Source organism: Nannobrachium achirus, assembly GCF_963921795.1.
Source record: "Nannobrachium achirus genome assembly, chromosome: 13".
Classification (NCBI taxonomy): Eukaryota; Metazoa; Chordata; class Actinopteri; order Myctophiformes; family Myctophidae; genus Nannobrachium; species Nannobrachium achirus.
In genome coordinates this window covers 11,912,097-11,939,935 of record NC_137833.1, presented here as the reverse complement: position 1 = coordinate 11,939,935, position 27,839 = coordinate 11,912,097, and the positions used below count along the sequence as shown (strand labels likewise).

The window sequence follows — 27,839 nt, the reverse complement described above, 5'->3', positions numbered from 1 at the left end:
GTTCAGTAGAGTACAGTAAAGTACAGTAAGGTACAGAAAGGTACAGTACAGAAAGGTACAGTAGAGTACAGTACAGTAAGGTACAGTAAAGTACAATACAGTACAGTAAGGTACAGTAGAGTACAGTAAAGTACAGTAGAGTACAGTAAGGTACAGTAGAGTACAGTAAAGTACAGTATAGTAAGGTACAGTAGAGTACAGTACAGTAAGGTACAGTACGGCACAGTAGAGTACAGTACAGTATAGTACAGTAAGGTACAGTAGAGTACAGTAAAGTACAGTACAGTAAGGTACAGTACAGTAAGGTACAGTAGAGTACAGTAAAGTACAGTAAGGTACAGTACAGTAGAGTAGAGTAAAGTACAGTACAGTAAGGTACAGTAAGTTACAGTAGAGTACAGTAAAGTACAGTAAGGTACAGCAGAGTACAGTAAAGTACAGTACTGTAAGGTACAGTACAGTACAGTAGTGTACAGTAAAGTACAGTAAAGTACAGTAACGTACAGCACAGTAAGGTACAGCAAGATACAGTAGTGTACAGTAAAGTACAGTACAGTAAAGTACAATACAGTACAGTAAGGTACAGTAGAGTACAGTAAAGTACAGTAGAGTACAGTAAGGTACAGTAGAGTACAGTAAAGTACAGTATAGTAAGGTACAGTAGAGTACAGTACAGTAAGTTACAGTACGGCATAGTAGAGTACAGTACAGTATAGTACAGTAAGGTACAGTAGAGTACAGTTAAGTACAGTACAGTAAGGTACAGTACAGTAAGGTACAGTACAGTACAGTAAGGTACAGTAGAGTACAGTAAAGTACAGTACAGTAAGGTACAGTAGAGTACAGTAAGTTACAGTAGAGTACAGTAAAGTACAGTAAGGTAAAGTACAGTAGAGTACAGTAAAGTACAGTAAGTTACAGTACAGTACAGTACAGTACAGTACAGTACAGTACAGTACAGTAAGGTGCAGTACAGTATAGTAAGGTACAGTACAATACTGTAGGGTACTGTACCTTACAGTACCTTAAAGTATCCTATTTGTTGGGTTGGAATCGAGCCCACACTGTTTCGAAGGAACAGTATTTCTAGTTATATATATTATTTCAATTTTAATTTTTAAATGTTTTAATTTGTCCTTATACATGTAAAAAATCACACCCAATGTGAAGTGAGCGGTGGTCGTGCTTGCATAACGTCTTCAATTGGTAACTGTTGATGTAATACAGGCTACACACACACACATTTCTATGGCAAAACACGGAGGAAAACACATTGCTATGGCAAAACGCTGAGGAAAAAGACTAGGATATTAGTCTAGGATGTAATTGGTGATGTAATATGGCTACACACATACACACACACACACACACACACACACACACACACACACACACACACACACACACACACACACACACACACATTGCTATGGCAAAACGCTGAGGAAAACACATTGCTATGGCAAAACGCTGAGGAAAAGTGGCTATACACACAGCCACTCTTAGGAGCGGTTTACCACCGCTCAAAAAAACATGAATCTGTCTCTTTGGAATAGCTTGCATACATGATTATTATTGTGTAATTGACAGATCTCCCCATCAGTTTGGGGGTCCCTGGCCTGAACACGTTGAAGACCCCTGCGGAAAAAAAAGACCCCCCAAAAAGATCTTCTGTTAGTAGCATGTGAGGGGTCTAACTAGGGTTTTATTTCATGATTCTGAATCCATTGCAAGCATTTGTGTAGCATGAAAAACATTCCTTGGACCAAAAACTGCCCCACAAAACTAGGGATTTGTGATGAAAAGTGATGAGTCATCACTTTTCACAGTTTTGTGGGGTCCATTTTTAGCCCAAGGAATGTTTTTCGTGCAAAACAAATGCTTGCAATGGATTCGGAATCATGGAAAACCCCTAGTTAGACCCCTCACATGCTACTTAAAGAAGATTTTTTGGGGGGTCTTCTTTTCCTTTATACAGGTAGTAGTGAACGGGTAGGTGCAATAAATCATTAAAAATTAACCCCACAGGACATTAGTTGACCACGGCAACAAGAAGAAATCATAACTAGACACCATAAGGGTCCTAAAAAAAACTAAAGTTTTTGAAAAACGGATTTCGTTCGGGAGCAGATGGAGCCTCTCTCCTGCCCTACTATTTGAAAGGAGCACAATGGAATGGAAATGCGCCTTCAAGCTTTTTTTTCTTTTTTTTTATGCTTTTGAAGTTTTCTGAAGACGGCCAAATTGTTTGGCTGAAACTTTGTTGTGCCTGTGATGTACTGACACCTTTTGCTATGGATGGTAAAAATATGTTTTGGATCCAAGCCATTGTGCGGATCTTTCCTTTTTTTTTAACACACATATACGCGCGTGTGTGTGACTGTGTGTGTGCCACGCGTGCGCCTGTGTGTGTCTATTTACATGCATTTTGGGGGCAGTGAAGACTTCCAGTTTCATAAGTTTCATCATGGTTACAGGGCCTCTCTCCCTAAAGCCCAGTGAAAGTACATCTCTTCTGTCTGCTGCCCATACTGCAGACTGCACACTCTAGCTCCCCATATCAGAACACCAACTAATACACACAGGGCTACAGTTTTCCAACTTCAAAAAGAAACTGTGAAAGATTTGGAAAGATATATATATATATATATTTTTTTTACTTTTTCAACACCACATAATGCCCAAAGTTCTGTTCCGAAGACCATCAACCAGGGGTCCATCAGGGGATTTCCAGGGGGTCCGCAGCAAACAGAGTTAAAGCAGCACTGTGTAACTTTCCTCTTCTACTCCGGAGTTGAACCTGGTTTCCTGCGGAAAATGTTATTATTGAAGTGCACTAATAGATTCGGCCTGCTTGCAGTCGGGAGATAAAGGTCATCTTTATTATATGTCACCGTATGTTCGGGAGCGGTACGTTCAGAAACGAGGTGCACTCGTTTTTCGGCACGAGACGGAGCAAAGGCATTGATCCCTACCTGGCTTTGATATCTCCCACCTGACAGCCTATAGCCTGCTTCCATTCTTAATGGTCCGGAAATGGATTCAAACGTCATTCCGAATGAAATAAATAAGCTTATATATATTGTGATTATTTAATTCATGTGTGGGCAAAAACTAATTACGGGGTCCCTGGCTCCATTTGGTTACAAATACTACGCAGCTCCTTCTACAGTGAGCCGACTGAGTTTAGACCGCGACGGAGGCGCGCCGTCTCAAGCGACCTTGAGCCACGTGAGACAAAGGTCATCATCAGAAACATTGAGCCTATTTGCACAGACCGGTAGGCCAGCAATCCGGGCTGATAAATTTAATCTTGACAATCAGGTCTACATTTGGGTCAGATCCTGTGTCTAGGAGGGACAGGGACATGACCTTTGACGCAATCTAAATGGTCTCAATAGAAAAGCAGGGAGACAAAATACAACCACCCCAAATGTATAAGTTACTGTATATTGTATTAACATACTCTAACATACAGATTGGACAACATTATATTTTATTCATTAAAAGTTACATAGCGAGGCTTTAATATAGCATCAATGTATGTTATCCTTTGGATATTTGAAAATAGGCCACCTACAGTAGTAGATCTTATATTTCAAATGTTCCCCCTCAAAAATCTTTCTGTTTATTTTTTTTTCAACATCATGTTCTCTTATGGGGTCCCTGGCACAAGATCTTTTCAAAAGGAGGTCCGCCGTCCGTGGCCAAATAGATATCAATATGGGGGGGGGGGGGGGGGGGGTCAAACATGAAATGGTTTGAGAACCAATGCTCTAGGCTTCAAGCCCGCATTGGTTTGCCAATGGAATTAATACGACGTTGCCCAAGTTGTTTTCCAATCAAATGTCATGGAGGGCAGGGGTCTTCTATACCAGTGTTTCTCAAACTTTCAAATTTTAAGGTCTCCCCTCAACTCTGACAGTGTACAAATGGAACCAAATGGACCCGTTCGGGTCCACACCGTCAGAGTTACAGACTTGTATGGGTCCATTTAGACCCCCCTAAAATAACCCACAGAGTCCCTGGAATCCACTTTGAGAACCACTGTTCTGTACTATAGTGACAGCTAATGAACTTCAGTCATCCAAAACGCATCAATAAACCCGTCAATATCCTCCACCGTGGATGTTTATCAGCATGAAAGCAAATGAATCACATTTACGTATTATGGTCTATTTGTGTCTTTGCCCTTGAAATGGTTAAATTGTCCTGTAGGACTGTCGTGGAGGGCATCTCTGTGATCTATGTTTATAAGCATGAGATCATCATCATCGCAAGGTGACTTTTAGCTGACATTATTTACACTTTCATAGAATCTGGAGGATTACCAAACGGGACAGAGTGGGTTATAGATCTACATAATATATGCATTTGTCCATGGTGTATCCTATTACCACTTGAACCCCACTATCCATATTCAGGTGGGAACATTGGCCAAAAAACGATGTCATTAATTTGGCTCCGAATGACGCCATATCATAGTTCAGACAGAGCCGAACCGAAATAAATTAGGCTTTAAAAGTGAAGTATGAATCGACCCTAAGTTTTGTGAGCTTATTGTGATATTTCTGGATAAAGTTCTTTGAATATTGAAGCTAGTATTCAAGTAGTCAATGTAAAAAAATCTATCAAACAAAAGATAATGTGGTGGGCTGGTGGCCCCCCTGTTGAAGACCCCTGCACTACAGGGTTTAAGATGCCAAAGGTTGGTTTCAATTAGACAAGTTTACAAGTTTTAGAACCTGACACATCTCTTCCCTGTTTATGTTCAATGGGCTTAGCCTGACTCTGGAAGTCTGGATCTACTTTTCCTTTCACTCCATTATTTATGTTTTTATTGAATCAAACAAATCTATCTATTATTTGTATGTTTTTATGGCCATACGTGGTTAGTGAAAGGCCTGTTAGAACATAATTGGCTGATCGCAATTATTACATATAATTGCTTTTATTTTGCATAATAGTCGCATAAAAATGCACATTTACAGTAGGATTATGTGGTAAAATTCGACTACTTGTTGCTCTCTTGGCCAGAGCTTTCTTCATAGAAGAGATATCAATATCAATCATATCCACCTGGTTAAGCACAGAAGCCATTCTGGGGATGTCATTAAACAGTAGGTGAAAATAGATATTTTCAGCAAAGAGATTTGGCGTAGAAGGAAAATAAAGGAGGGGGGACGTGACTCCTGTGGGACCCTGGTCAACGAAGCATATATAGGGATTAAGCTGTTAAATAAAGTAGGTGAAATAAAGGATATATATTTTAAATCTGACATATACTGGTCATTAATTTCATCATCGTTTCATCTCTCCGGTAGCTTATCTTGTCACTTGAGGGATTTTACAAATGTTTTTGCTCATTTTGTCATCAACTATAATAGCTTACTAATAAAATAAGCATTAGGCTACAAATGAACAATTGTTCTCTCAGGTTCTGTCACAGCACAGTGCAGAGCAGACCACCCTTCACCCGTTTCAGTTTACATTGTTTCTGTGGGTTTGTAGGACCCTCTAGTGGTAAGTTTGCAACATTACACTCATACAGACTTGGGGCAAATGACATGTAAGAGTCTAGACTCCACATCAACTGCTTTATACTCAAGTTATGTAATAACTAATAATACTTCGACCTGAGTACTCAGGGCTCTATCCTTTCCCATCACCTCCCCTTTCCCCTCTACACCAAATCTATTCACTGAAAGTAGCAGATCTACAAGCTCACTCACTGCCTCAATTGGCCTATTAAGACTGGATCAGAGGGATACAACAAAGTGATTAAAAGTTCCACAAGTGTCTTTTTTATAGTCATTATGTTTGAAATAACATAAAAAAAATGGATCAAAGTGGATTGGAGCATGTATTATTCATTGGACGGCAAACATACTGAAAAATTAATTGGCTCCAATCTCCAAAGCACTCTTGTTCCAAACAGAATAGATATTGTAGTGCTAGTGCAGTGAGGCCTGTGACCCCCCCAAACAATATTTGAACTGGGGACCCCTCCCCAACCCCACCCTGACAACAAGCACTTGGAATGTAGACGTTGAGTTGAGTTGATTTAGTTTGACTCTGCAGATAAATAATGTGAAAATAGCCGACAATTTGACCAATGTTTGACCAGTTTTTATAGTATAGTTTGTGTATTATTTTTGATGCAGTAATGCTCTTTCTTTCTTTCTTTCTTTCTTTCTTTCTTTCTCTTTTTTTCTGTTGACATATTAAAAAGGTTTTTAAATTGTCACTTCACCGTCATCAGGGGGACCCCCCTGGGTCTACCCCTACAAGTAGCCTACCTTTTCCCCTTCCTAAACATTTAGATAAAGTCAAATACTTGTCTTGGAAATGTATTGGAGGACATGTAGTGAAGTCATCCAGTGAAAGTATCCCAAAACAGAAATAAATATAAACAATGATAATAATAATAATAATCCAGTACAGCATTCAAGTGCATATTTATTGTCCACCACTGGTCAAAACGTTGCTATTTGTTTGCTGTACACAAATCAATACACTTTCTGTTCGTATACTGTAGGCCTGTATACAGTAACACATTTTTGAAAACAAAATGTACCTGATACAAAGTAGCTGGCCTGCGGTCAAGTTTAGACAAACACAAAATAGCAAGCTAGTGTGCACTATAGGAAAGTGTTCACTGTTTATTGATTGCTTGCCTTGGCAACAGCCCAGTCCAAGCAGTCCAGTTTTTTGCAGAACTATTTGTGTTGGCAGTGCCAAACAAACGATTAAATGAACAAACAAATCATAATCTGTTGCTGCTTATTATGCCGCAAACCAATAAATGGGTTGCTTGTAGAAGTGTTGCATAAAATCAATATCACACTTGAGATGTACTGTAGGCTATGCAGAATCAGCATGGCGGATATAAACAATAGGCTCTAGCAGCCTCCGACCGAGCAGCACTCTCTCTCATGTTATTATTGTTATTTTTAATTAGGCTATTATTATTTTATTTCACCTTCAAGGAAGGCCAGTTGAGGGCAAGCTCTCTTTTTCAATGATGCCTTAACAGGTTGAGCAACAAATATAGCAAGTAAAAGAAATTCAAAATTATATATACAATTTATACAAGACAACAGACATGAGATATTCCACAGCAGTGGTTCTCAACCTTTTCAGGTCGCGACCCCCCCAAAAAATCAAATTCGAACTAGGGATCCCCATCATATTTGAGGCATTACATTTGGTTTGACTCAGTTCCACAGATAAATATATATTGTGAAAATAGCCAATCTACAAGCGCACAACACCTGGCAACGTGAGGTGTTGTGAGCTTTTAGATCAGCTATTTTCAGCATTTTGTTCAGCCTCCTTCTTATACTATTTGACAATTTAAGACCCCCCCCCCCTGCTTTTTAAAACCTGATGCAGATTCTAGAAATGCCTTCTAAGGTTTTGTACCAAAGAGTCCACTTCCATAGGCACTGAAAAGCCACTGGGTTCCAGCCTGTCACACAACATTCACTATTTCATACCCCCCCACCCCCCATTATTTCAGGCTTGAATTCTAACTCACGCGCATGAGTGTGTACTTGGCATGGGAAATAAACTCAATCAATATGCCTACAAGGGGTGGGTGTGGAAATGCAATAAGTGTGAAAACTGCAAGGTAGTGAAAACCACTTCCTGTTTTTCAGTTTACAGTATGAGCGACACTATATGCTACAAGATGTGCCACATAATATCATGGCACTTGGAGGCCATTCAATGACTTCATCAGAATTATGATGTCATAATGGAGGACATCAGGGATCTCCATATATGGGCATAAAAGGGACAAAGACAGACAGACAGCCCTATTGCGACCACAGGTCGCTACTAGTATGAAAGCCTCCAGCTCCTGTCAGTCACTCCGCTGAGTCTGTCACTCTTGTGAACTGATATCATCAATATCATCCCAGCTCAGCAGAAGGATATAGCTGACCTGCTCTGACATCACAATGATGTTGCAAATTAATTCCGTCCTTGTCCCTTTTATACACATATATGGAGATCGCCGATGTCATCAATATTAAGCCCATGTGCGTGTGTCACAGTGCGTGACACCTCATCCCCGCTCATTCATATTTGGGATAATATGTTCACATTTTGGCAATATTTTGTCCAATTGTAGACTTCTTGTAAATCAAGTAATGCAGATGTTTAACAATGATTGAACTCTTGAGAGCGTAAAATGAAACCAAATGGAGTCCATTTGGTTTCCTGTTAGACTCTCAAGAGTTTAGTTGGGGACCACGTGGAACCCCCTCATGGACCACTGCTGGTCCCCGGACCACTGGTTGAGAACCGCTGTTCTAAACTAAGTGTTACCCTGATACAACAAGTGAACAGAACACTGTCCCAACAACAACAATGTGATGTGAATGAGTGATAGCCAACGTGTATTTATACTGTAGACAAGAGGAAGCTGGCTCAACCGCTGACACGTTGTGTCATAGGCTGCCCCCACAGCGCAACAGCAACTTCCCCCTGAAGCACTGCATGTGTGCACATACTATTAGTGTACCCCGCGTGTGTTACAGTACCAGACGACCTGCGCCATGGCTGCACCAAAACAGATCAAAGAGGGATACCTAGTCAAAAAGGTGAGGAAAAAATGAGAGTACAAATATTATATCCGATCTTATGTGTCACTAATATTCGGTCTCTCTCTGGCCTTTCCTGGAAGTGCTTGGGCTCGCTTGCCACTGAGTGATACGGATGTGGTCTCATGGTCAAACTTCTGTTTTATTTGAACTGGATGACAAGAGTTGTTCAGAGCTTGGATGCATGCAGGCTCTTGGGTAGACGGTTAGCTGGATCAACAGCGGGTTGATCAGTTTGCGCTCTTGCTTCTCTCTTAAGGCACTAAAACCGGGAACAGCATCGTGTCACTTTAGATTTTAGCCATATACTGTACATACTGTATAGCAAATATAATTATTTTCAGAAAACTCTAGGATTTCGAACATGTTGTCATTTGGAACAGTGGTTCTCAAAAATAGCAGATATACAAGCTCACAGTGTGTCACTTTGTGCCACACAGCAAGTTTGTATATCTGCTATTTTGGGCACAAAAAAGTAATTGATTTAGAATATATCTACAGTCTACACTACCGTAGATCAATGTGTCTTTTTGACCAGAAGAACTAAGTAAACCATGTTGTGCCTTCTACGGCTCAGTTTCAAATAAGCTTTTCAAAGAACCTGATGCGGGTTCTGCTCAGGAGTGGGAACCCATTCAGAACTTGCACTTGGAATAATTTTCAAAATAGCTGAAATTGCTGATCTGTACAAGACAAGGGTCATCAATGCTGTATGTCCGTACACTGACAAGTGTGTCCAAATTATAGATTGTTTTTACTGTTCTTACAATGATCATAAGACCCAATTACTGAATGTCAGTTTCCAGGTTCTATCCAGAATATGTACAGTATATGACAATGATTTATTGTGACACTATGTATGGCACATTAGGAGTCCAGCAGTACTACGTTTTATTTTTCAAAGACCCCACATAACACAGATACAGACCTGTAATGGTCATCATTATGGCTAGCTCTGTATGTGTTTCTCTACTCATTTTGTATGTCTGTGGCAAAAAAATAATATTGACAAAAATGTCTACCACAAGCCAGCATGGTGACAACCCAATACAAGCTCAAGATTATACATTATTTTAGATGAAGTATATCCTATTTCTGGTTACAATATTGTGTTTCTAAAGCAAAATACGTCAGAACTTCACAGGTTCTGGGAGGTTTTAGGTTGTGGAATTGGTTCTGGGTTACAGTAAGTACGTTACTAATAAGTAAGTACACTTCTTATAGTCAAAGAGAGCAAAATTAAGCTTTCTGAGACTGTGGTTCCAGGTTGAAACTATACTGTTACACCATAGCAGTGGTTCTCCTGATGATTAGCTTAAATGTGCAACAGTGTTTTCTCACTCAACAGTAAACAAACAGACATACAGTAAAAGTTTATACAGGGTCTGCAGTCTCTGCACATTCATAAAGTTACAATTTAAGGATGTTTAAGAATGTTTTATTTACTGTAAAATCAAATGAAGTAATCAACAAACTACACTATAAACCTGGTCAAACATTGGCCAAATTGTTAAATAATCCCTAAGAAAGAGTTGAAAATAGCTCACATGCTCACAACACCACTTACGAGGGGTTGTGAGCTTGCAGCTATTTTCACAATTACCTATCTGTGAAACCGAGTCAAACTAAATGTATTGTCTCGAATCCTACAATTCCAAGTGCTTTCAACAAGGCTTAATTGCTTGAATGCCAAGTAAACAGGAAAACGGTCTGCAGTAATTTAAAGGACACAAACGTTTCACTACAGTGAGCTATACATGAAAGAAACATAATGGTACTATACATCATATACATATACATTTAAAGGCGGAATTCACATTTTACTGTAGTGGATTTATGCACCAAACATTACCTAATACACTAGAGCAGGGGTCTTCAACAGGCGGTCCGGGACCCCTAGGGGGTCCTCAAAGTGACTACAGGGGGTCCTCCAAATCTTTGTGCGATAGAAAGCTTTTTTCTCCTTTTATATATTAACCACTTGAACCCTAGCATCCATATTCAGAGAACTTTAGCCAAATACTGTATAGCAGATCTACGAGCTCACAACGCCTCACAGCGCGAGGCGTGGTGAGCTTGTAGATGGGCTTTTTTCAGCAAAGAGGTCTTGTGTAGAGGGTAAAAAGAGCAGACAAAGTACAGAGTGAAAGGTCAAGTTTAGTAAGTATTGACGGTTCAAGTGGTTAAATATCTGAAAACACAAATTGACATGAATCCAAAATACACTGATGATGATGATGTGCTGTCAAACAATGAAACTATATGGAATCTATGATGAGGTTGTGGGGGTCCCTGCTTCATCTCTTTCTCAACTAAGGGTTCCTTGGCCTGAAAATGACCCCCCTCGCCCCTCTTTCATGCAACTAGGCCTAATTGCAGCCTCTGCGATTTCAAAATTGCTGATAAGAAAGGGCGGTGGATTGGGTGGATAAAGAGGAAACTATTACACATTGGATACCCAGGTCATGGGAGGGCGATGACCTCATCAGTGATGACAAATCGTTACTGGAAGCATATGTCCAAGAAATTCAGGATTCAAGAATAGAAAGAATAGCAGATCTATAAGCTCGTTTTGTTATTATTGTCTTGTAGATTTTCTCTTTTGGCTACTTTTGTGTGACACTGTCTGTGGTATTATAATGATTAATACATGGTTGAGTCCAAGTGAAATGGGAAACTGGGAAGAGAGAGAGAGAGAGAGAGAGAGAGAGAGAGAGAGAGAGAGAGAGAGAGAGAGAGAGAGAGAGAGAATGGAACAAAGGAGGTGCTGTAAGGAAGTGATAATACTGTATAATGTGAGGTTTTCCTGTCTTCTTGGACAAAATATAAAACAGATCCACGGACCACGGTACAAGTGTAGCCAGTTTTTGTGCAAGCAGACATGTCTACAAAAACAAGCCCCAGGCATGTGCATGCAAACTCAGTTTAACCACTTGAAACCCATAGACATTGGCTATTTTCAAAAGAAATCTTGAAAAGATGTGAAATATTTTGGTCCCTGCCACACACTATTCTCAGAAGAGGGTCTGAGGACAAATACATATTAATGTGCTTAACATGAAATTAAAACAACCACAGGTTTAAACAACATTAGACAACATGGAACAAACTCCAGGACTCTCTGGATGGATAGGTCTCTCCAGAGACATTCAGGGCACTACTTGGGGATGCATAAGGACTGAACCTGCTTTGCATCCTTAGGCCTATGCCATATCTGTATTATGTGGTTTTTGTGTTTCTTATAATGCACTTTATAAAAAAAGAAAAAAGAAATCATATAATGTTCTATTCAATGCGTCCTTAAAAAAGAGAGCTTGCTCTCAATGGACTTCGCTGAATACATATAAAACAATTTGGAAACAAGCCTCGTTCTATTTGTCCACTCCCTCCCTGTTTCTATCCCCCATATAAAGTTAGGACATTTGGAAAATTTGGAATTGGCACAAGAACTAAATGGGCAAAACGACAAATAAAAGATAAAAGGGAAAAAACAAATGCTGTGTAATGACAGTGGGTCAGATCGGTTAGGTTGTGAAAATAGATGTGCGCTGAGGCAGGGCAGGTGTTTGCATTGCAGCTGTAAGTAAAACAAAATTGGGTGGGTGGGAGAAAAAAAAAAGTATCACTACCGGCCACAAAGTACTGAACAGTCTACTGCTAAATTAAGGGTGTAACTCATGAAAGCTATTCTCTAAGTCAGTGGTTCTCAACCTTTTCATTCCGCGACCCCCAAAATAATCATATTTTAACTGGGGAACCCCCCACCCTGACGAGCACTAAGAGTTGAGGCATTACATTGTGTATAATAACACGGTTCTATTGTGAAAATAGCCGATCTACATGCTCACAGCGCCTCGACAAAATAATTTGGGAACCCCCCTGGGTGTCCCGACCCACATGTTGAGAAACACTGCTCTAAGTTGCACCAACGTCATTCTTGTGAAGCCGTTTGCGCGTATCTGAAAATGTTATGTGCCATGAACCCCCCCAGGAGAGACAAGCTGTGTTAAAACATGTAAAATGATTCAACATTTTTCAAACGCTTTCAAAATGTTTCTAAAATGTTCAAAAATACAAGCTTGAACATCTGCTATCTTTGATTAGCCAACATATAAATGGATAAAGCTGCTTAAAATGATGACCCCTGGAGGTCCCCCAGGACCCCACGTTGAGAACCACCCGTTTATAGTTTGAGACAAAATGCAAGACGTGTTGTTAGATGAAATCTTTCTGTATAATTCATATTCTCCATTGTTAACCATCTGTGCAATTCCCCCCTCAGGGCACAGTGCTGAACTCCTGGAAAGCCGTGTGGGTGGTGCTCTCGGAAGACGGGGTGGAATTTTATAAAAAGAAGACCGACAACTCTCCCAAAGGAATGATCCCGCTAAAGGGTGCGACCCTCACCAGTCCCTGCCAAGATTTCGGCAAGCGGACAGTAAGAAAACATTTCACTGCACTGTGCATGCGTATTTGTGGTAGCCAAAGACAGAAGTAGATACAGTACAGTAGCCTACTGTATGGCAGAACACATTGACAGTAAAATACAGTTGCCTGAAAATACTTTGCTTTTCTCAAATGAGGAGATTATAATCTTTTGGTTCGTTTTTCATCGTACCTGTGTGAAACCTCAAGGCAAACGTGAAGCCAAGCAAGGTGACTTGCAATAGTGTCAGATGTTACATCCTAGTCCTACTATCTAGGATGGGATCACATGTTCCTTTATCATTTTCGATCCGCTTGTAGATCACGATCAATCTGATTCCATATGGTTGCCCTATAACAGTACAATTGTTGCGACTGTACAGTAGGTTGCAAGTTTACTATGAAAACCGGCACATCTTGTCCACGTATCTCTGTCTGTCTGTCCATCTGTACGTCACGCCTGACACTGTGGTTCTATGGGTTTGTCGCTCTGACATCATGCTCTGATGTCACTGTGATGTCAGGGGAACCACTCTTAACAGAATGGGTTTGCCACTCTGACATCACACTCTGGCTTGATGTCCTTTTATGCCCATATATGGAGATCGCTGATGTCATCACAAGTCACACTTGGAAATTAATTACGTCCTTGTCCGTTTTATGCCCATATATGGGTAACTGGTCCGATATACATCACTGGCCAGATGGCCAAGAATTGGCGCGACCTTGCCGAGGGCGAGGTCGTCTTACTAGTATAGTACTTGTCCGAATTTCTGGATAAACTTTATTTTGCACCACTATTTCTCCCCCAGTTTTCGTGACACACACTTGGGCGGCGGGCCATATGTGAAATTGACGAGTTCATCTGGCCTGTCTGCTTGCATTTCGCTAAGAGATACGTTAGTTTAATTTATATTAATTTATTTGTGAATAAATGTTCTCCTTTGACTTGAATGGAAAAATGCAAAAATGTAACTTTTCCCTAATATGGAGATGACTGATATCATAGATATCTGATGTCATAGACCACATGAGACTGACACATTATGTTAATATATGGGCATTCCAAGATATGGGCTTAAAATTGATGACATCAGGGATCCCCATATATGGGCATAAAAGGGACAAGGACGGAATTGTGACTGAATTGCATCTTTCTAGTCTGTTGGTACCGTTTGTACGAATTGACGCTAATCTGGGGGCACTCTCTTTATTTCACTTTCACCAGACAATCAAAGTTAGAGAGCATGTTAGGCCACAACCGATGTGCAACACTGAAGCAATGTGTGCGTGCAACAGCCGTCTCACTCAACAGAGCAATGTTGTCATTTCAGATGGTGTTCAAAATAACAACAGAGAAGAAACAGGACCACTTCTTCCAGGCCTCCCACGTGGAGGAGAGAGAGTCCTGGGTGAAGGACGTCAAGCGGGCCATGACCTGCCTGGCGGGCGGCAAGACGTTTGCCAGGAAGTCCACGAGACGCTCCATCCGTCTGCCTGACACCGTCAACCTGAAGTAGGTTCTGTCATATGTTCCTCGCTTGAGGTGGCAGTGGGTCAGGTCGGTTAGGTTGGGTAAATATATGTGTTGGCCTAATTTGTTAGGGGAAAAATAGGAAAACAAATTGGATATCATGATTTACATCCTATTAATCCAATACACACTTTTCATGTAAAAGTGCTTAATTTCTGTGCAACAACAGTAAACATGCTTTCTTGTTGAGAACCTAGCCTAGCTACTTCCCACTAGTGATGGCCAACGACTTGGCTTTGATGCTATCTTAGAATAGATGTCGACCTATTTCACATTGCCCATACAGTATATGGAGATCCCTGATGTCATCAATATTAAGCCCATAGCTGTGAATATCTATGGGTACCAGGGGTCTCCATATATCGATAACTGCGCCCACCTTTTCGAATGCACTTTTGGTCGCCATGGATGTCTGTTTGCCAACGGTCTGTTTGCTTCCTCAGTGAGCTGTACCTTCTGATGAAAGACCAGGACAACGGAGTGAAAGAACTGAAACTGGAGAAGGAGAAGAAAGTCTACAACCATTGCTTCACTGGTACGACACATCACTTCTTTCTATTCAAAGCCTTGGCCAGTGGTCAAATAAGAACTAATCACTTCTCTTCCTCCTCGCCCACCTTGCACACACAGGTGCCCCAGTAAAGTATGTAAGATGTAAAGCACTGACGAAGGTCCCAGGACCGAAACGTTTGCTTTTTTTATTTTTGCACTGAGCACCTTGAGCACTATGGGCTAAAAATAAAAGAAACTATATTTAAGTCTCAGTCTAAGGAGTATTCCTTAAGTATATATGTAGTGTGCGAGTCCTCTACCAGCCTTGCCCCAGTAAAGTAACCAGGAACATTTACTCAAGTACTGTACTTGCCATGTTAATGTATTTTCTTTACTGTACTGGAGTATTTCCAATTTCCAAATTTGTACTTCTACTGCACTACTCAGAGGCACATTATAGTACTTTGACTCCACTACAACCCTAACCCAAAAGCCTGATTAGATGATAAAATGACCAAAGGTTTTTTTGAAAGTGAAATATCCCTTTAAGTAAAAAAAGAATAATTGGAGTACTTTTTCCACCACTGGTTACAAATCACTTCTCTTCACCATGCTGGAGATTATGTGGATACATGGATGCTGACCAAGAACACTTATTTTGGAAATGCCCAAAAATGATTTTGGGACGATGTGGGGTCAGTAATAAAGGAGATATGGTTTAGGCATAGTAAAACTATGCCTTAACCTAAACCTAACCCAAACCCTAACCCTAACCTCAGTAAAACTATGCCTAAACCTAACCCTAACTAAATTAGGACTAATGTGAGATGTAGGATTAATGAGATTTCGGACTTATGGGCAGTCCCCGATAAATGTACATAATAAATCACTTCTCTTCCCCTCCACACCCAGGTGCCACCGTGGTGGAGTGGCTGGTCTCGAAGGGCAAGGCAAGGAACAAGCCTGAGGCCCTCATGTTGGCAACAGGCCTCATGAACGAGGGCTTCCTCCTGCCGGCATCGGAGCTGTCCAAACAAGGAGCAGAGGGGGGAGCGCAGTCTGTCCTATTGGATGAGCCCGATGCGCTTTACTTCTTTGTAAGGATTTCACATTTTCTGTAGTTTTACTTCTACTCCATCTCAGAGGCAAAGATTACTTTTACTCTAGTACAATTATTTGAAAACTTGAGTTACTGGTTACTTTGTAGATTTTGATTATTATTACAGCCCTAGATACATTTCTGACATTTGAAAATCGCTGATCTACAAGCTCACAATGCGTCGCATCGTGTGAGCTTGTAGATCTGCTAATTTCACTATTTTCGTGCGACAGTCTTGTATGGTGAAACAGGGCTTTACTTGACGAAAAAAAACATACACATTTGAAACTTGGAGATACAAGGTTTCTACCCGCGACTGACAATTTAGGGGGGTAATCCTGGGGATACATGCAGGCCCTGTTCAGACAGCGTGACAGCCCAAATCCAGTCCTAAATCATCTGATTTGAATCACATTCCTATTCCTTAGCCTTGTTCAGACTCCAAGGAAAACAATCCAACTTCAATATGGGTTGGGAATCGGATCAGAGTTGGGCTGGATTTGTGGCTGCCAGTCTGAACAGCTGTGGGCCTAACTGCTAGAGCAGGGGTATTCAACAAAATTGTCCAGGGGGCCACATTGACAGAAACCCAAGGGGCCGGGGGCCGCACTAACGTATCCACCCCCCCCCACCAGCTATTAATCTAACTACTACATTTTCACAAACAAGCACATTTTCATCTAACTACATTGCAAAGCAGAATACTTTTAAAGTAGAATACTTTTCATGTTAATGTGCTTAATTTCTGTTCAACAAGACAACTGTACACATGCTTTCTTGTTTAAAACCTAGTGCTACTAGGTGCTACATCACACTATGATGGCCAACCTGGCTTTGATGCTATCTTAGAGTAGATGTCGACCTTATTGACAGTGCACAGCCACACACAATTGCCTTCTTTGATGCTTTAACGATGCTCAACGAGGATCAGGTGGGTCGCAGACACACACACACACACTCCACTCTGCTGCAGTGCTCTGACTGGAGTCTCTTCACTTGAATATGATGGAATATGATTAGGGATTACTGTGATTATGGTAAGATGAAGCTCACGTTTCATATTGCGCAAACCATACCTATGACGTTCATTAGTCTCCACAAAAAAAAAAGATTTTGGATTTCTTTTTTTTTTTTTTTTTCAAAATCTTTTTTTTTTTTTTTTTTTTTTTTTTTTTCAAAATTGCTCCAGGGGCCACAAGGAAGGTCCCCGCGGGCCGCATTTGGCCCGCGGGCCGCCAGTTGAATACCCATGTGCTAGAGGGTCACACAACATGGATTCACACTGCTATCCGTTTGGTGTCACTCACAGGCAGACAGCGGGTTCTTCTGCGAGGGTTACTCCAGCGACGAGGACGCACTTCTGAAGGAGGAGTTCAGAGGAAACATCGTGAAACAGGGCTGTTTACTCAAACAGGTGAGACAGAAAGCTGCTAATCCACCGTCCACACTATCATTTTCTAAAGACCTGAGAACGATTCTACAAATGCCTCCTAAATCAGTAGTTCTCACACTTGATGTTTCACCAAGGTTAAAAATAGTAGATGTGCAAGCTCTTGCAGTGCGGCATGAAGTGACGTGCTGCATATATCTTGCTTGTGCTTGTTTATCTCCTATTCTGACTAGCCAAGAATAGACAAAAATCTAAAATGACATGGATGCTTTCCCAGTTTGAATGGGTTTAGTTGGATATATGTCTCACACCTCTAGCAAACGTGTTAAAAAGTGGAAGAAAGAAAGAAAAAGCTTCAGCCCCTTTCAATAGAGTTAGACCTGCCGAGTTGACAGCTGCTACAGAGCTGTAAAAGAGTTAAATTCTTTGGTTTCGGTTCCTCAGCTTTGTAGCAGTAATAACAACAATAACAGAAGGAGAAGGTAATGTCTTAATGATTATGTCAATTGAGGTTCTTTAGCTTTCACTAACCACACGTTTCCTGTATCCCATGAGCTCTTGGGTGAAAGGTGGGCATCATTTCCTGTTCCTCTTAGCAGTTTCATTCTGACTGGTTGCTGTTGTGAGCCTGTCACACCTCAATCTCTGCATGGTGATTACTTGGTGCTTTGTTAGTGATTTGAATCAGCTGTGTGGAGGAAGTGGAGCACACATACCCCCTTGGCTTTTCCCCAGTAAGCTCACTGGGAAACTTGTGGATGAAATATCGTCATTGTCGGGATGTCCAAAACCGTGTATGTGTGTGTGTGTGCGCGTGCGTGCGTGCGTGCGTGTGTGCGTGCGTGCGTGCATGTATACAAGCACACAGCGCCTCGCAGTTGTGTGCTTGTAGAGCTGCTATTTTCACTACTTTCGTGCAACACTCTTGCATGAAGAAGTAGGGCTTTAATTTTGGATATTTGAAACTTGGAGATACAAGGTTTCTGCCTGACAATGACGATATATGTAGATAAGAAAAGCAGAAAAGTGAAAGCTGAAACTATAGTCCTTTTATACCTTTTTAAAGGCTATTCATAGCACATGTCAACAGTGCCAAATTTGAGACCAAAATCTGCTCAACAAACCTTGGCCTGAAAATGCAAAGTGTAACAAACAATCATAACCCGGGGCGGCAGTGGTTCAGTGGGTAGAGTTGCCATCTTAGAACACGGAGGGTTTCCAAAGGGTTCCCAGTTCGATCCCGGGCTCCCCCAGAGTTAGTGTCGAAGAGTCCTTGAGCAAGACTCTGAACTATTTGCTCCCGCCTCCCAGTGAGCAGGTTGGTGCCTTGCATGGTTTCCTCCGCCATCAGTATATGAATGTGTTTGTGAATGGGTGAATGTAATGCACAATCTCTGTATAGCGCCTTGGATAAAGGCACTATAAATTCACCATTTACCTTTTAACCTCACAGGGACATAAGAGGAAGAACTGGAAGGTGCGGAAGTTCATACTGAGAGATGATCCAGCGTACATGCATTATTATGATCCCGCAAAGGTAAATACTATAATTTCTCTGTATTTGTATGCAATGACATATCTGTCGGGTGGAAAACTCATATATGTCCAAAACAGTTCCTTTTCACGATTCAAATTAAAAAGTATAAAAATGATCAAAAGTAGCACAAGGATCTGCTACTTTGCATACCTTAATTTATGGAAAAAAAACAAAAAAAAACACACAAAAAAACACACAAAGTTAAAATATGGAGATACAGTAAGAGGTTTCTGCCCGACAGCAACGATATGCTGTATTATTCAATGAAAATGTGCAGTATGCTGTGAAAATATGCAGTATGCAATGATATTCAGTATAGTGTATGCCAGGGGTAGGCAACCGAAGGCACGGTTGCCAACATTGGCACAGGGGAGGGTGATCATTGGCATAAGTTATTAAATGAACCCGGTCGATTTAAAGATTATGGCCCAAGTGTGTGCCACCAAAACTGGGGGAGGAGTAGCACGGCAAAATAAAGTTTATCCGGAAAGATGGAAAGAAAAAAGTCGGACAAGTACTGGCCTGTTAGGGCAACCACACAAAATACATCTATAAAGAAACAAACAATAAAAAAAGTTATGTATATGGACAATCAAATTCATTTTGAAAATATTTTATTTGATGTGATAACATAATTAAACTTTTGCTGTATCGCGTATAGTGTATGCAATGACATTATGCTGTATGCCAGGGGTAGGCAACCTTAGGCACGGGTGCCAACATTGGCACAGGGGAGGGTGATCACTGGCACACTGGCAGAAGGGTGAGAGAGAGGAGTTTTATTTCAAAATCAAATATATATATATATATATATATATATATATATATATATATATTTTTTTTTACATCCTGCACTTAATTACACATTCATTAAAACTCAGAACTCTGCCTGAGGAGGGAGTCGGGGAGATAGGTGGAGTATTGAGTCTAATGATAATTATTATGTCCTGCCAATCAAAATTTGTCCGAATTCTTTATGGCATGTTATTACAATGTATGTTGACATGGCACACTGATTATCTGGAAAATAAAAAACATGGCTCTTCATCTTAAAAAGGCTGACCCCTGCTGTATGCAATGTCTGAAAGAGAAAGGCTTCAGTACATTTCCTCCTTCTCTCTCACTTCCTCACACCTCTCACTTTCTCGTCTCTCTCTCAATCTCACACTTTCTCGTCTCTCTCTGTCTCTGTGTCTCTCTCTGTCTCTTCTTAGGGCGAGGAGTACCCTCTGGGCTCCATCCATCTCCGTGGATCCGTGGTCACAGCGGTGGAGTTTGTTCCAGATGGTGAGTGATTCTGTTGCCATGAGATACTGCACATGAAGCCCAGCCACCATGTCCTCCCACTGTGTGACAGACAGACCGTGACCAGGAAACACTATGCAGCACACATCGTCTCTGTCGGGGCGGAAACCTTGTATCTCCAAGTTTCAAACGCGTACATGTTTGTTCGTAAATGAAAGCCGTACTTCATTATACAAGACTATCACGTTGCGAGGCGTTGTGTGCTTGTAGATCGGCTATTTTCACTAGTTTAAATCATTTTTAAAATTATGAATACGAAACGAACGGTATTGGACGTACAAGGTTTCCACCCGACAATGACGATATCTCCTCTGTCGGGTGGAAACCTTGCATGTCTAAAATGGATACTTTCTACAAGCTCACGACGTGTCGCTTCCCGTCACGTCTCAAGCTTGCAGAGCCGCTACTTTTGAGGCTTTTGTGTGATGCTGTAGCATGATCAAGTAGGGCAGGGGTCTTCAACGCTTATCAGGCCAAGGACCCCCCCTATGTGAGAGAGAAGAGGCAGGGACCCCCACTATAAAGTGTACACAATTGTGTTGCAGATTCAACTTTCGATAGATTTCATAGCTTCATAGACGTGTTGGACAGCACGATCATCGGTGTATGCTCAGCTGGACTTAATGTGTATTTTCAGACATTTAACCACTTAAACCATCAACACTTTATTGAACTTGACCTTTTACTAACTACTTAGTCTGCTCTTTTTTCCCTCGTAAATCTCACAATCTGCTATGTTTGGCCAAAGTTCTCCTTAGAATAGGGATGCTATAGGGTTCAATTGGTTCATGTAAAATCACACAAAGATTTGGTGGCCCCCCTGTAGTAACTGAGGACCCCTATTAAAAAAAAATATATATAGTGTATGGAATATAGAGGAGGTTTCCGCACGACAGCAACAACAAGTGGTTCCCTTTCCCTATCAAATGTCTTCAACACAATCTCTTTTGTCCGTTTCCCAGCTAAGAAGTACGACATTGACGGCAATCTCTTCGAGATCATAACGTCGGACGAGAGACACTACTTCCTCCAGGCCGCCACAGTCGAGGAGCGGAAGCAGTGGATCCAGGCGGTACAGGCTGCGTCCAAAAGCGGAAAGTAGCTCACGTGCAGCGAGATGCCAGCCATACAACGTCGTGCAGCGCATTGTAGACTATGCACAAACAATAACAATTACAAAGATTTGCAATTCTCTGGAAGCCTCTCTGCTGTAAAAAAAAGGAAGGAGGTTAAATGAAATGCATATTTATGACAAAAGTATGCTTGTATTTGTTTATAGTTTATATAGAGTTTAGGTGAGTTTACCAAGCCATACCTAACCCTCCACTGACATCACAAAACTGCTCAACTGAATGTTGGGGGCGTAGCAGATTTACCCGTTCCAAGACGCCTTTCAAACATTTATAAAACGCATATATTTTTTTAGATTCGATTTTTAGATGTAATGTAATGTTATGTTAATTATGACACAAGTATTTTCTTTCAAATGTTTTGAGCATCCAGGATTTAAAATGATCTGTTGCCCCGCCTTTAAAGTTGATGAACGAAAGTACATAAAAATAAAATATAATAAACCTTTTTTTACACTTCAAAGCGGTTGAAATTAACTGTAGTTTTTTGGACCCAATGTTTTATAAATAGTTTCCCCCATAAATGAACGCCCTACTTCACCATACTGTACATAGGGTGTGCAGTGTACTGTAGCACACAAAAACATAGTGAAAATAGCAGATCTACAAGCTCATAGCGTGTTGCATCGCGGGGTGTTGTGAGCTTACAGATAGGCAATTTTCAGTATTTTAAAATGTTTTCAAAATTAATAATTAAAAAGGTAAGGCTTTGAATGTACAAGCATCCCAGTCCGACAGCAACAATATGAGCAACAGTTCTACAGCGTGGGGCAGGAAGAGTGTAAAGAGAAGTTAAGCAATCTAGCTTCCATTATTTCAACTGTAATCAGTTTTTCCACATAATCCACATTTCCACGTTAAACATAATCATTCAAGCACACAGTCATCTACAGTTCCTGTGACTAAACTAGAATCATATCCTGGCTTTGACTTCTGCTGTCACTCTGTGGCTTTTAAACAGCGTTTCCATTTGTGTGTCGGCACTTAATGCTGACACTCGTATTCGTATGAAATGATCATGGACTGCGGAGGTGTGGAAGGAAACCTTGTTTCTCCAAGACTGTTACACAAGCTACTATTTTATACTTATTGTTTTCTACTTTTGTGTGACACTGTAGTAGCCTATGCCGAAATGATGCATTCATTTAAAGAGAAAAAACATACACGTTGAAATACAATATGGAGATGGGAGGTTTCTGCCCGACAGTATAGTTGAAGCCTGCGGTCATCGGAGTTATGTGGTCCTTGAAAATAAAATACAATAAGAACTAGTGTTGTAGTCGAGTCCACCTAAAGCGAGTCCGAGTCAAGACCAAGTCCATGGGGGGCGAGCCTGAGTCAAGACCGAGTGCAAGACGGGGTCGAGTCCGAGTCGAGACCAGATAAAACATATATAAAATCCTCATTTGATAGGTACTGTGGAGACAGACATGAAACATGGAGAGAGAGTATAAGGAAGTGGCATTTAGCAAATTGTCTGTCTGACCAGGAATCTAATCTGGCCTTGTGTTGGGTGTTGGAGGGTTTCTTAACTTTCTTTGTATTTCGTCACTGTTGGGCAGAAACCTCGTATCTATTTGTAAATTATTTCGCAAAGCAAAGCACTGCTTCATCACACAAGGCCGTCGCACAAAAGTAGTGAAAACAGCTGATCTACAAGCACACAACGCCTCGCACCGCACCACTGAAGATCGGCTGTTTTCACTAGTTTAGATCATTTTTTAAAATGATAAATGCAAAACAAACAGTTTTGGACATACAGGGTTTTCACCCGACAACGACGATTTGTAAGTTAAATGTGTTACTCGTGTGCACTTTGATGGCAAAAGGAAGAGGATAGATCTATGTATAACGTCAGGGGGTTCTCAGGACATAATTTAACATCTTGAAAAGTTTATAGTTCCTGCTATTATTTTCACTCTTTGACTCGATTTTCCGGACTATGGGTTTTCTTGCTAAACCATTTACACACATCATCTAGTAATTCATCAATGAAAAGCAACAGACAGCACTCTTATAATGTTATGAATATGAATGGGCGCCTTATAATATGGGTATAAAATTATTTCATTGCATTGTCTTGACTCTTGACCTGAGTGGACTCGGTGTGGGAAGAGTCCCGAGTCCCTTAGTCCGAGACAGAGTCAAGACCAAGTAAAATCATGGGCAAGACCAAAACGAGACAGAGTCAATGAAAATTTGGACTCGAGTCCTGACTTGAGACGAGTCATTGACTCGAGTACTACAACACTAAAAATACCCATGTCCTAGTGGACTCCTAATGTTCCCTATATTGTCATAATAAATCAGTGTCATACATATTTTGAGGAAAACCTGGAGACTTGACATTCATTAATTGGATCAAAATAAGAACATAATGTTCATGTAAAAAAGTAAAAAAAAAAAAAATCTAAAAAGTGCCACAGACAAGGCCAAGTCTAGCCACGGACACATTTGTCTGTGTATGGACACATTGATGACCCCTGGTTGCTCCAAACACTGTCTGGGGTCTACCATTACGCTACACACAGTGTTACATACAGCAGTGTTTAAAGGTATGTTTTTTCTACTTGTATGATCACATTGCTTGTCAAATGGTTTAAACCTAGGCTATTTCAAAATCAGGAATGTGTTTTGAGTGTTTCAACACAAGAGGGCAGTATAGGTCAAACTATGCTTACTGTCCTTTTCTTTCATGACATGCACATAGAGGTGTCCTACAGTACAGTACACATCAAATAAACAACATAATATACTCTTTAAATAAGCAAAACAATTTGTGGTAGTGGTGACATGTACTGTATGTCTTGTCAGACTAATACAAACGTGCTGTACAAATATATGCTGTGACAGTGAAATTACATTAAATTAGAACTTTCTTTTTTTACACTGAAAAGCTGTGTGGAACAGTGATTCTCAAAGTGGGGTCCAGGGACCCTAGGGGTCCTTGAGGGGGTTCCAGGGGGTCCCCAGCACAATAAATACATGGTAAATGGTGCATAGCGCCTATACCCAAGGCACTTTACAGAGATTGTGCATTACATTCACCCATTCACAGACACACATTCATACAATTCAATTCAATTTTACCAGTAAGACTCCCTAATCGGGAGATAAGCGACCGTAGGTCGCTTATCTCCACAAATAGGGCAAAAATGTGTTTTTTCCAAAATCTTCCTGATCCATGTTGATGACATGAGTGTAGACATGCTGTGTAGTGATTTTAGTGATTTTAGGGCAAAATCTGTAGGAGCAGTGTCCAAAAATGTGTTTTTAAAAATCGGCCTGAAGGTGGCGCCATATGGGACAGATTCATGTTGATGGGATGAGTGTAGACATACTGTGTAGCGATTTGCGTGATTTTAGGGCCAAAACTGTAGGAGCAGTGTCCAAAAATGTGTTTTAAAAATCGGCCTGAAGGTGGCGCTAGAAGAGGGCCATGTGAGAAATGAGGGGTGGGGTCTCCGCGTTGCCTTGGCGGACGAATAGGTACCGGCCCCGGCTCTCCCGGACGCTCCTAGCCCGAGTTACGGCATTTTATGTGAGCTGCAGTGGAGGGGGTCCTCCACTGGGGGCGCCACCACTTTTGCATCCGTTCTGGAGCACCAGGAGTGGGTGGTCCCCAGGAATTCCCCGTGAGCAGCCCCGTTGGGGTGGTCATTTGGTCATTTTTGCACATTTGGTCATTTTTTACACCTGGGGGTCCCCCAGGGACCTGGGGGTCCCTGAAGCTCCGGGGGTCCTTGGAGGTTGTAGTTTGGCAGGTAAGGAGTGTGTGTGCAAAATTTGGCATGGATGGGGGCAATGGTTGTGGAGATATGAGCAGGGCAAAAGTGTGACGTGTGACGGACGGACGGACGGACGGAGAGACAGACAGACAGCCGGTGGAGGTTTTGGTAGTAAATGCGACCTACGGTCGCAATTAAAGTGTCAAATCATAACAAGTTATCTCAAGACACTTTACAAAGGCTAAAGAGCCATGAGAGAGAGAGAGGAGAGAGGGAGAAACAAGGGAGAGACAAGGGAAAGACAAACAAGGGGCACACACACACACATACACAGGTCCTGCATGCGTATGTACAAGAACGAACGAAGCAACGAACGAACGAACGCACACACGCACACAGGCGCTGCATGCGCATGCGTGTGTAGGGGGAGGGGAAGGGGAGGTAAGGGTAGGGGGGGTGGGGGGGAGGAGAGAGAGAACCCGAGCAGAACCTGTACCCGTGAGGTACCCCCTCGAGAAAACCCGAGCGGATACCTCACAGGTCTGAGGCCCCCACCCTGAGCAAGCAATTACACCGATGGTAGAGGAAACAATGCAAGGCACCAACCTGCTCATAGGGAGCAATTAGGGGTTCAGAGTCTTGCTCAAGGACTCTTCAACACTAACTCTGGGATACGGTATCGAACTGGGAACCCTTCGGGAACCCTATCTGTGTTCTAAGACAGAAGAAAGGTCTTCTTTTCCCATGTTCAGAAATGAAATTAAACATTTTTTGTATCTTCTTTGATGCAGTTATGATAAGAGATATAGGCTGTGAGATCCCTGGTGAGGATCTACTGAGGTTTACACACTATGACGCGAGTGTAGTGGTGGAAAGCATTTACTCAAGTAGCCTATACTGTACTTAAAGGAATATTTTACCCCCAAAATGACCTTTTTTCTATCGATTATGGAGACTTGAGTTCAATAATATGGGATGGAGACGCAAATGTATTTGTGTCTCCACCTGGAATCAATGGGGGTGCATGTATTATAATCAAATTATTGTCTTAGAAATGCGACCAAAACTAAAACAGAAAATATTACTGAACTAAAGTCTCCATGAGGTAAATAAATACTATAGCAATACTTTTACTTCTACTCTAATGCTGTTATCTACTCCTGCATCTCAGAGACAGTAATGTAGGCTATACTCCATTACAATTATTTGTTAACCGGTTATATACTTTGGCTATTTGAAAATGGTAGATCTACAAGCTTGTAGATATGCTATTTTCAAAAGATTTGTTATACATATTGAACTTGTGAAATGGGTCATTCTGTGTAATGAGTACTGGTATATTTTGATGCCAATACCTTTGCACTTTACGTGTGTGTGTGTGTGTGTGTGTGTGTGTGTGTGTGTGTGTGTGTGTGTGAGTGAGTGAGTGAGTGAGAGAGAGAGAGAGCAGCTTGTGTACACACTACACAGCATATCAATCTGCTTCTGAGCCCTCCGTTCTCTTAGGAAATAATATTTTTTTCTTAAAACCAAATAAATGGATTCCCAAAGCAATTATAAACATGAAATGAAGCAAACACCATACTGACAGGCCAACTTTAATTAATATGACTGGGGATGCATTCAGGTCCACATACCGTGGGACGACGAGCTCATATGAAAATGGAAGGGGCTGCAGGCCAGGGTTGAAGTGCTAGGGAGTGAGAGGGTACTTCTGTTTATGGCGGAAAGTTACAGCAGGAACTTGGGAGTGAGTCTGCAGCAGTGTTGTTTTTGACAACAAATTTTGATTTAGTTTTAGTCATAGTCTTTTGAATAAAATGTCATTTAGTTAAGTCATAATTTAGTCACCAGAAAGGTTTTAGTTTTAGTCTAATTTTAGTCGACTAAAACTAGATTTTTCGGCGACTAAATCTACAGTTGATTTAGTCAACTGAAATGCAATTTGGCAGGCCTTGATGACATTGTAGTGGCTGATTTTACATTTGGTGTGTGCTGAAAATAGCCGATCTACAAGCTCACAACGCGTTGCGCTGCGACACGTTGTGAGCTTGTAGATCTGCTATTTTCAGCACGCAACACCTGAGACCAACCAAACATCTCTTCTCCACTAGTCCCTCCCTAACGCACCACATACAGTGACGGCTTCACACATCACCTGTTCTGCCTAATCAAACATTAAAGGAGTGCTACACCCAAAAAACATCAAATTATTAGCCTTGAATTGGTGGAGATTCTTTAGTTTTTGTCGCATTCCTAAGCAGAAAGATGCCACATCAATTTGCCATTTTAGGAAGATCAACAGGCATCCGTTTTCCTGATTGCGTGCGCGCGTGCGTGCGTGCGTGCGTGCGTGCGTGCGTGTGTGTAGCAATTAGTGACGTCTCGAGTCGCGCAAACGGACGCAGCTGACTGAGCAGTTGTTGATTAGCGTGACAGACAGACAACTGTCATCAGTGTCAATTAAGGTTTTTGAATATGTTAGATTCATGTTAATGTGTATTTTCATACATTTAACCGCTTAAACCCTCAATACTTAGACTTGACCTTTCACTCTGTACTTGGTCTGCTCTTTTCTGTTACGGCTGAT

The 27,839-nt window shown here is 41.3% G+C and overlaps 1 protein-coding gene across 1 annotated transcript; it reads left to right on the top strand.

The window, feature by feature from the left end:
* The first annotated feature begins 8,498 nt into the window (after positions 1–8,498).
* Positions 8,499–21,879, top strand: plek (pleckstrin). The gene is made up of 9 exons (XM_080739952.1): positions 8,499–8,609; positions 12,892–13,047; positions 14,369–14,550; positions 15,012–15,103; positions 15,973–16,157; positions 17,469–17,573; positions 19,003–19,086; positions 20,301–20,373; positions 21,354–21,879. Exons 1-9 carry the CDS (start codon positions 8,565–8,567, stop codon positions 21,491–21,493), a joined length of 1,062 nt encoding a protein of 353 aa, XP_080596078.1. The 5' UTR covers positions 8,499–8,564; the 3' UTR covers positions 21,494–21,879.
* The last annotated feature ends 5,960 nt before the right edge of the window (positions 21,880–27,839 follow it).

Bases quoted from the DNA above. Each gene is read 5' to 3' on its own strand.
- plek (XM_080739952.1), top strand. From the start codon at position 8,565: ATGGCTGCACCAAAACAGATCAAAGAGGGATACCTAGTCAAAAAG. The intron at 13,048-14,368 runs GTAAGAAAACAT...TTGTCATTTCAG, and splicing joins AAGATTTCGGCAAGCGGACA to ATGGTGTTCAAAATAACAAC. The intron at 20,374-21,353 runs GTGAGTGATTCT...TCCGTTTCCCAG, and splicing joins GGTGGAGTTTGTTCCAGATG to CTAAGAAGTACGACATTGAC.